Source organism: Salvelinus sp. IW2-2015, linkage group LG5 (assembly GCF_002910315.2).
Source record: "Salvelinus sp. IW2-2015 linkage group LG5, ASM291031v2, whole genome shotgun sequence".
In the NCBI taxonomy this organism is placed as follows: Eukaryota; Metazoa; Chordata; class Actinopteri; order Salmoniformes; family Salmonidae; genus Salvelinus; species Salvelinus sp. IW2-2015.
Window position 1 is genome coordinate 9,355,723 of NC_036844.1, and position 9,834 is coordinate 9,365,556.

The window sequence follows — 9,834 nt, forward strand, 5'->3', positions numbered from 1 at the left end:
GTTGTTGTTTTGAGAGAGATGAACGTCGTTAAGACTCTAACCGCTTACAGATTGTAGGAATTAAGGTCAGAGTCATGAAAACTTAGGACACTAAAGAGGCCTTTATACTGACTCTGACAAACCCCAAAAGAAAGATGCCCAGGGAGGAGGCATGAGGACTGCAGATGTGGCCAGGGCAATAATTGCAATGTCCGTACTGTGAGACGCCTAAGACAGGCGCTACAGAGAGACAGGACGGACAGCTTGATCGGCCTCGCTGTGGCAGACACGTGTAACAACACCTGCACAGGAACGGTACATCCGAACATCACACCTGCGGGACAGTACAGGATGGCAACAAACAACTGCCCGAGTTACACCAGAACGCCACAATCCCTCCATCAGTGCTCAGACTGTCCGCAATAGGCTGAGAGAGGCTGGACTGAGCTTGTAGGCCTTTGTAAGGCAGTCCTCACCAGACATACTGGCAACAACGTCAACCATGGGCACAAATCCACCGTCGCTGTACCAGACAGACGCAGGACTGAGTCGCGTTTTTCTCACCAGGGGTGATGGTCGGAATTCGTGTTATCGTTGAAGGAATGAGCATTACACCAGGCTGTACTCTGGAGCAGGATCGATTTGGAGGTGGAGGGTCCATCATGTCTGGGGCGGTGTGTCACAGCATCATCAGACTGAGCTTGTCATTGCAGGCAATCTCAACGCTGTGCATTACAGGGAAGACATCCTCCTCCCTCATGTGTTACCCTTCCTGCAGGCTCATCCTGACATGACCCTCCAGCATGACAATGCCACCAGCCATACTGCTCGTTCGTGCGTGATTTCCTGCAAGACAGGAATGTCAGGTTCTCCATGGCCAGCAAAAGAGCCCGGATCTCAATCCCATTGAGCACACCTGGGACTTGTTGGATCGGAGGTGAGGGTTAGGGCCCATTCCCCCCAGAACGTCCGGGAACTTGCAGGTGCCTTGGTGGAAGAGTGAGGTAACAATCTCACAGCAAGAACTGGCAAAATCTGGTGCAGTCCATTGTGTGCAGTCCCCCCCCCTTTGTTCAAGGACACATTATTCAATTTATGTTAGTCACATGTCTGTAGAACTTGCTTCAGTTTTGTTCTCAGTTGTGAATCTTTATGTTCATACAAATATTTACACATTGGTTTTAAGTTTGCTGAAAATAAACCAGACAGTGAGAAGGACGCTTCTTTATAGCGTGGTTTGACGTCATTTTTGTCTGCGGCCACTGTACATCTATGGTAGGGCTGCAGGAGGGCTTGATCTTCCTAGCTCTCCCCCAGATTCTGCGGTGACGTCGGTGTCCCATGAGTGACAACTGATGGGGTCAAATTGGGGTCATGATAGGCTGCACCAAATGTTGATGTATTTATAATATGATATAAATGTTGTGTTTAATAGAAGGGGAGGGACTGTGGGACCCCTCCTCCTCTACATTTATAGTCCTAGACTATAGATTAACAAATATATATATTCACTGTAAGGTTTTAGAATTGTTCCACAGTTTTTTTCTAAGTCTCCGCATCTTATAAAGAAATGGGGTCGTGAGAAAGCATTTCAAAATAAACAAAGAGCCCTGCAGGGAGTAGAAGAGATAAGAGGCTAGTCAGACATACCCTATAAATCAACTTGGGGAGTGGGACATTTACTGCTGAGGCCTTAGAAAACACTGGAACATATGTATCTCTTGCAAGTTAGTATACTGTGTATGCATGGACTTGGTCTGATGAGGTAGCAGGTGATGACGTATGCAGTGCATCACAGGGGTTGACTACAAGCGTGATAAAAGCAAACTTGGACTTTTCCTATGGGGGAACTCATGAGAGGACATTCAGTTGTATATGTGATGTTTGATCTTTGACTTCTGTCTACAGCTGTATTTTGATTGAAATTGTTATATATAAGTGTACATTGAGTGTTCCTTATTTGTTAAGTAAATAAAACGGAACCAACAGAACCCTGACGTGTAAGGCTTCGCTCTCCTCATCCTCAGCACGAGGAGAGGCAGAGAACGGATATCAGACCAATGCAGCTCAGGGAAATAAAGCCATCCTTTTTTTACACGAGATGCAACAACGAAACACAAACACACTTTCAAATTTACAAAACAAGAAAACGACAGTCGACGAACCTGAACATAAAACTTACATACTAAACAAAAACTACGGACAGGAAACCAGACGACATCAAATATGAACGACAGCCCCAAACAGTCCCGTATGTATCGACACGACACAGACACGGAAGAACAATGCACCCACAAACAAACAGTGAGACACGCCCATCCTAAATATGACTGCTTTAATTAGAGGAAAAACGCAAACCACCTGCCTCTAATCAAGAGCCATACCAGGCAAACCCAAAACCAACATAGAAAACCAGATAACATAAGACTCCCACCCAAAACTAACGCCCTGACCAATCGACCACATACAAACAACCATTAAAAAAACAGGTCAGGACCGTTACAAGGAACCCCCCCCTCAAGGTGCGAACGCCGGTGCGCACCAGCACAAAGTCCAGGACGGGTTCGGGTGGCAGTTGACCACGGTGTGGCTCCGGCTACTGGACGCTGTCCACCACACCACCATAGTCACTCCCCGCTTCTGTCTTCCCCTCCCAATGACCACCCTAAAAACTTAACATTCCCCTAAATGAATGCCCAGCACCCGGGGAGAAAGGGCAGCACCGGGACAACTAGGCAGCACGCGGACAAGGGCCAGCACCGGGACAAGGGCAGGCACCGGGACAAGGGGCAGCACCGGACAGAGGGGCAGCACCGGAGACAAGGGGCAGCACCGGGACAAGGGGCAGCACCGGGACAAGGGGCAGCACCGGACAGGGGCAGCACCGGGAAAAGGGGCAGCACCAGGAGATAAGGGGGCAGCACCGACAAGCGGCAGCACCGAAACAAGGGCAGCACCGGGACAAAGGGCAAAAGGCAACCGAAAAGGAGGCAGCACCGGGACAAAAGGGGGCAGGGCAACCGGAAAACAGGGACAGGGGCACCGGGGAAAACAAAGTGAGCTCAGCCACCGGAACAAAGGGGCAGCACCGGAACAAGGCCAGCACCGGGGATAAAGGGGCGGCAGTCCCGGTGAGAGACTCCGCAGATCCCGCTCTCGAGAGCGACTCCGGCAGGTCCCGGCTGAGGGACTCTGCAGTCCCGCTTCGAGGACTCCGGCAGTTCCCGGCCTGAGGGACTCCGGCAGTCCCGGCTGAGACTTCTGCAAGTCCGCTGAGGGACTTCTGGCAGTCCCGGTGAGGGACTCTGGCAGGTCCCGGCTGAGGAACTTCTGGCAGGTCCCGGCTGAGCGACTCTGGCAGTCCTGGTGAGGGACTCTTGGCAGCGTCCTGTGCGAGGACTCTGCAGGTCCTGGCTGAGTACCTCTGGCAGGCCTGGCTGAGCACTCTGGCAGGTCCTGGTGAGGGACTGGATCGCTGATCTGGCAGTCTGGTCCTGGCTTTGAGGACCTCTGGCAGGTCCTGGCTGAGGGACTCTGGCAGGTCCTGGCTGAGGGACTCTGGCAGGTCTGGCTGAGGGACTCTGGCAGGTTCCGGGCTGGACGGACTCTGCAGGTCCTGGCTGGACGGCTCTGGCAGGTCCTGCTCCGGCCTGGACCTTGAGCTCTGGGGCCCGACTGCAGTCCTGGCCTGGACGGCTTGGCAGGTCCTGGCTGGACCGGCTCTGCAGGTCCTGTGCTGGAGCGGCTGGCAGGTCCTGGCTGGACGGCTTCTGGCAGGTCTCTGGCTTGGACGGCTCTGGCCAGCCCTGTGGACGGCTCTGGCAGGTCCTGGCTGGACAGCTCTGGCAGGCTTCCTGGCTGGACGGGCTCTGGCGGTCACCTGGCAGGGACGGCTCTGGCTGGTCATCCGGCAAGGACGGCTTCTGGCGTGGTTCATGGGCACGCTACGGTCGTCATGGCTGGGTCAGCTGCATGAAGACGGTCTGGCTGTGTCATCGCAGGACGGTTCTGGCTGGTATGGCAGGCACGACTCTGTAGGGAGGAGAGTGACGACAGCCCTGGTGCTGGTATAGGCACTGGCTGCGCACTGAGAGGAGGAAACAGCTGGAGAGAGAACCGGAGAGACAGCAGCCTGGTACGGGGGGCTGCCACCGAGGACAGGTAACATGGAGGGTGGCAACCGGTATACCGGACCTGGTAAGGAGGACACGTGCTCTTGAGCAGCCGAGCGTCCCCCAACCCTACCAGGGTTGAATGGTCCCCGTAAGCCCTGCCAGTGGGCGCCGAGGTTGGAATAGGCCGCACTGGGCTATGGCAGGCAACGGGGACACCACCTGTAAGGCTGGTCCATGTACGCCGGCCCGAAGGAGTACGACTGGAGGCCAGATACGTTGGGTCGCGGTTCAATGGCATCCGGCTCGCATGCCCATGACTAGCCCTCCCAGTGGCGGCGAGGTGGAATAGCCCGCATGGGCTAAGCACGCGTACTGGGAGACACCGTGCGCTATTACCGCATAACACGGTGTCTTACCAGTACGGACGCCTTCTACCTCCACGGTAAGCACAGGGAGTTGGCTCGGGTATCCTACCCGGCTTTGCCACATCTCCTCGTGTGCCCCCCCCCAAGAAATTTTTGGGTCTGACTCACGGGCTCCCAAACCGCGTCGCGCCGCGCTGCCTCCCCTCATACCAGCGCCTCTCAGCCTTCGCTGCTTCCAACTCCTCCCTGGGAACGGCGATATTCCTGGCTGAGCCCAAGGTCCTCTACCATCCAGGATCTCCTCCCAACTCCAGGAGTCCTTGTTGCTCTGTTGAGCATTCCCTTGCCGCTTGGTCTTATCGTGGTGAGGTGATTCTTTAAGGGCTGTCGTCTTCCTCATCCTCAGACGAGAGAAGAGAGAGAAGGATCATCAGACCAAAATGCAGCCTTCAGGGAGAAATAAGCCATCCTTTATTTACACGACGATGGCAACACGAAACACAAAACACTTTTCAAATTTACAAAACAAGAAACGGAGGAACCACGAAAACCTGAACATAAACTTACATAACTAAACATTAAAACTCACGGACAGGAAACAGACGACATCACAAGCATGATGAACGAACAGCCAAACAGTCCCGCTGATGGTATCGACACGACACAGACACGGAAGACCAATCACCCACAAACAAAACAGTAGAAACGCTCCTACCTAATTATGCACTCTTTAATAGAGGAAAACGCAAAACCACCTGCGGTCTAATCAAGAGCTCATACCAGGCAACCCAAAAAACCAACATAGGAAAACAGATAAACTATAGACTGCCACCCAAAGACTAACCCCTGAACCATTACACAACAAAAAACAACAAAAAACAGGTCAAGGACCCGTTACACTGAGCCAATTCACGCACAACTAGAGATAAAACAATGCCTAAAGCTCACTACAGGTGCATGTTAATTAATTGTTTATGGTTCATTGAACAAGCACGGGAAACAGTGTTTAAACCCTTTACAATGAAGATCTGTGAAGTCATTTGGATTTGTACGAATTMTCTTTGAAAGACAGGGTCCTGAAAAAGGGACTTTCCTTTTTTTGCTGAGTTCCTCTCGTAGCTTTGATTGGACATCATACTTTCAAAATCTTGGCTAGCTTGCAAGATAAGCAGTTATCATGAATCACATCGACAATCTACTGGCAATGCTTTTCAATCCTTGTCATATGAAGATGGCTCGTCGGCCATAAACATGTAATACAAAACAAGTCGGAAATCGCAAATTCAACAATGTATCAGGTATGAAGGTAAGACCCAGATGCAGACCACGTCTAATAAACAATAGTTTAATTTTCCAACAGGGGCAGGCAATAGACAGGGAGGGGTCAGGAAACCAGAGGTGGGGCAACGGTACCGGGGGTAAGGCAGAGGTCGGTAATCCAGAGGGCGGCAAAGGTACAGGTCGGCAGATAGGGTCAGGCAGAGTGGTCAGGCAGGCGGGCTCGGAGTCAGGACAGGCAAGGGTCAAAACCAGGAGGGCGAGAAAAGAGAAACTGGAAAAGGGAGGCGCTGAGACACGAAAGGCTGGTTGGCTTGAACAAACAAGACAAACTGAGAACACAGGTCTAAATACACAGGGGATAATGGGGAAGATGGGCGACACCTGGAGGGGGGTGGAGACAATCACAAAGACAGGTGAAACAGATCAGGGTGTGACACAATGAGTGGTTTGGAATGAAGCAGTGGCTAACTGTGAGCGTCGCAAAGCAATCACTATTTTGCTTCCCCTGCCTGCTATTCGGTGGAGTGGGTGTGTGGTCCAAGTCTGGGTTTAACTTTTTACTGCAGTGCACCAAATCAGGGTCATACAGTGTTTCTTGGTAGTCTTAAACAAATCTACTTTGAAATAAAAGTATACACCTCACACATGGTTATGGGCTTCAAAAAATAATTTGAGTTTATATACAGTACCAGTCAGTACCAGTGCAAAGCAGTGCAAAGCTGTCATCAAGGCAAAGGGTGGCTACTTTGAAGAATCTCATATAAAATATATTTCGATTTGTTTAACACTTTTTTTGGTTACTACATGATTCCATATGTGTTATTTCATAGTTTTGATGTCTTCACTATTATTCTACAATGTAGTAAAACAAAGAAAACCCCTGGAATGAGTAGGTGCGTCCAAACCTTTGACTGGTACTGTACATCACAGAAGACTGAAATATAACAAAACAGCTTGACACAGAAACACCGGATTTCCTGCGTAAAAATAAAAAATCTATAAGGTGTATTTATAACATTCCACCCATGAGGCCACTAGGTCATTTGACTGCGGATTTAAAATATCTGTCTAAAAGGGTCTCAAAACATGAGAATTGTGCATCACATATAGACAACGCAGTTAAAGTACTGGGGACATCAAACGTTGTGACTCAGCTAGACAAAGCATATAGGACAGCCATGACCTTCACAACCAACAAACGGAAGAGAATAGGTATGTGCTCTCCCGAATTATAGCACGCATTAAATTGGGTAGCTAAACGAATAGGCGTATAGGCTATTGCGGCTTGCCTCTTATCCACTCATCTCTCCCTTATGCCATAGTTTGTACATCTCAATTGTTATATTGCTTACAGTATATAGGTCTCTCTCATTAGTATCTTATTAATAATTTTAGGCAATGTTAGAATGATGTATTTAATCGTTTTGCTTACTTTGCGTATTATAAAGAGCTCATGTGCTTTTCTCCAAAAGGAGGGGATACTATATAATGTTGTTGGGTCTGTAACCTTGTTTACCAGTGACCGTCTCTTCACATTTAAACATTTGTATTCAACAAAAAGTTCAGTAATAGACCCATGTAATTCCAGTCCATATTGCGCTGTCTGTGCGTCAGTATAATGTCTATAAGTGGATCTTTGGGATTGTATTTTCCTTCCTTTTCAGACCACATAACCGCTGAATCCGGGCCCCCTCTCTTTCTTTCTCTGGGGTGACTTAATTAAGAGTAAAGTTAAGGCCTCAACATCTCGCTGAATTTATCTGTACTAACGTCTATCTGAATTTCTGTCGCTGTCCATTTGGAATGTGCTGAACGAAGGCATTCCCCGTCGCTGCTGCTTTGCATGTAGCAGTGTGATGTTGTTCACTTAGATTACGCACCAAATTGCACACAAGGACCAATTCAAATAGGCCAAGTCAAGAGGGGATGTTAATAATTTGATAATAATAATAATAATTCAGTGTGTTTAAAAAAAATATAATTACAGCTGCATAGCTAATGTTAGTTTTTGGTGTACAAACACTTTTTCATATCTATATTGTACATACACGTGATTGTAAAAGTTTTGTATATTTTGGTTTGGCCCATCGCGGGTTATCTGTATTTCCGTACCCCCTTATTGTTCTCTTTTGCCTGACCTTCGGCTAGCGAGGTGCCTGAGAGCTGTGACTGCGCCAAGGGCTAAAATATTGTGTGTTGTCTCTTCGTGTGCAGGGCAAATAAAAATACTCCAACCAGCAGACCTCCAGTTGTGGCAGTGTCCTAATTAAAAGTACACAACRCAGAACGAACCACGTGCACTTRCTTATACTTCGAGCGAAGTGTTAATGACATGAGAACCAACATGATGAATTTACTGAACATAAATGTAATAATTGGTTCAAAAGTCATGTTGGTATTCGTTATTATTGAAGGAGAATGCGGTTCTTATCGAGTTACACAAATCCACAAGGAGTCAGTAGAAACCATATTTATTTAAGAAAGTCAGCTGTTTTTTTTCTTCAAAAGGCAGTAAATGAGGCTGAATGAACTGTTTCGCTGCCAGACGAGTCTCCGCTGATAGCCACGTGTAGCAGTGGTAAGGATTCACTCCATGGTGCTGAAAAGAAAGCTCTGCTGTTGGATCAGCTTTATGTAGGCCCTAACATTTAATGTATTGTTTAGTGATGTGTAGTGGCTTCACCGGCAACCATCTAAAAACATGTGTTGAGTTTGCCCCACCAAGATTGTCATGCAAAAAAAACGCCACTGACTCAGTGTGAGGTAATGGGGTGACGTGTCAGAGACTAAACGCTGGATGAGTCAGATGGAATGCTGGGAGCTTGATGACCTCAGAGGCTAGGTGATGAGTAACACCTGGCTACTTTAACAACCTATTACCATCAGAATTCTGACAGGTGTGTGTATGTGTCAGTTTGTATGTGGCAGGCAGGTAGCCTAGTGGTTGTAGAGGCGAACCAGTGACCGGAGGGTTGCCAGTTCAAATCCCAGGTCCCGACCAGAAGAATCTGGCAGGACATATCAAATCCTAGATGCCATTGCCTACYGTTATGCACTTAAACCCCCCCTCTCCCCACAACAACAGCATCCAGTGTGGCAGCCCYCCAAACCTTGTGGTGTATTAGAGGCCGTTTAGACATGAACATAGAGCTTTCCGACCCGATATGCATAAATATATATTTCTTAATATAGAGAGAGACCCGATCCGAGGACAACTAGACCCCTTCCGCATAGACCTGGTCGGATCCAGACCCGGTCCGAGTGAGGGAAGCAGCAAAAAAGTCAATTTTGAAGCAACTTTATTAACCGGAGCAGATAAAGTGTGAGGGAGAGGAGGTAGAGARAAGTGACGCTCTAGCAGGGGCCGTGCTGTGTGTTTAGGCTACTGTGAGCGTGAGCGAGTGACACGGGAACAGGGAGGAAGAGACGAAAGACAGCAACCAACCAAGCTGACAGGAGCCATAGTAGCTGCGTCAAACCGGGAGAAGTTAGTTAAGCTAGGCTAGCCAGGCTAATTTAGGCTGCGTGCGCTTTCTCTTCCTACACAGTTAGTCTACAAACAACAACAACTCCCTTCAGAATATGAAGTAGCAGCCTACCTTTTGGCTCTTGGTTGTTGTAGCTTCTCCTTTAACTTTTCATACCATCGTTTTAATTCCATCTTCCCATTGATTAGATATTTCCTCACTTTTGCCCAACTCGGAGGCTCTATTACTGTAGCCCATTGCCGCCTTGATGACGTATGATTGGCTAACTACAACAACAAGCTATACGCGCCACTCTCGTGAAAAGCAAGAGCAGCAGCATAAAATGATCCAATGTATCTCTCTTCTGCAGCAGTCGCGTTCGGATCTGTATGGATCCTTCCGGACAAGACATTTAAAATGACACATAGGCCTTCCCCGATACCCGTGGCGATCATATCAGATCCAACCCAGRCCCGTGACATTATTGTGATTTCTGGGTCTCAGTATTCGGGTACAGGTGGATCCGTGAAGACCTCTAGTGTGTATGTCTTTTGGAGGGGTTAAAAGTCACATTTTGGTTGGAACTAATCTTAATGTGTGTGTGTGTGTGTGTGTGTGTGTGTGTGT

At 48.6% G+C, this 9,834-nt stretch overlaps 1 protein-coding gene across 1 annotated transcript in view; it reads right to left on the reverse strand.

Annotated features, from left to right (window-relative positions):
* LOC111964480 (seizure 6-like protein) overlaps positions 1–9,834 on the reverse strand; it is a 68,871-nt gene that overhangs the window by 14,413 nt on the left and 44,624 nt on the right. The window contains exons 9-11 of the mRNA XM_070443762.1: positions 4,628–4,860; positions 4,169–4,466; positions 3,001–3,938 (exon numbers count right to left, since the gene is read on the reverse strand). Coding sequence (XP_070299863.1) covers positions 3,001–3,938; positions 4,169–4,466; positions 4,628–4,860 — 1,469 coding nt within the window. The remainder of the gene's footprint in view (positions 1–3,000; positions 3,939–4,168; positions 4,467–4,627; positions 4,861–9,834) is intronic.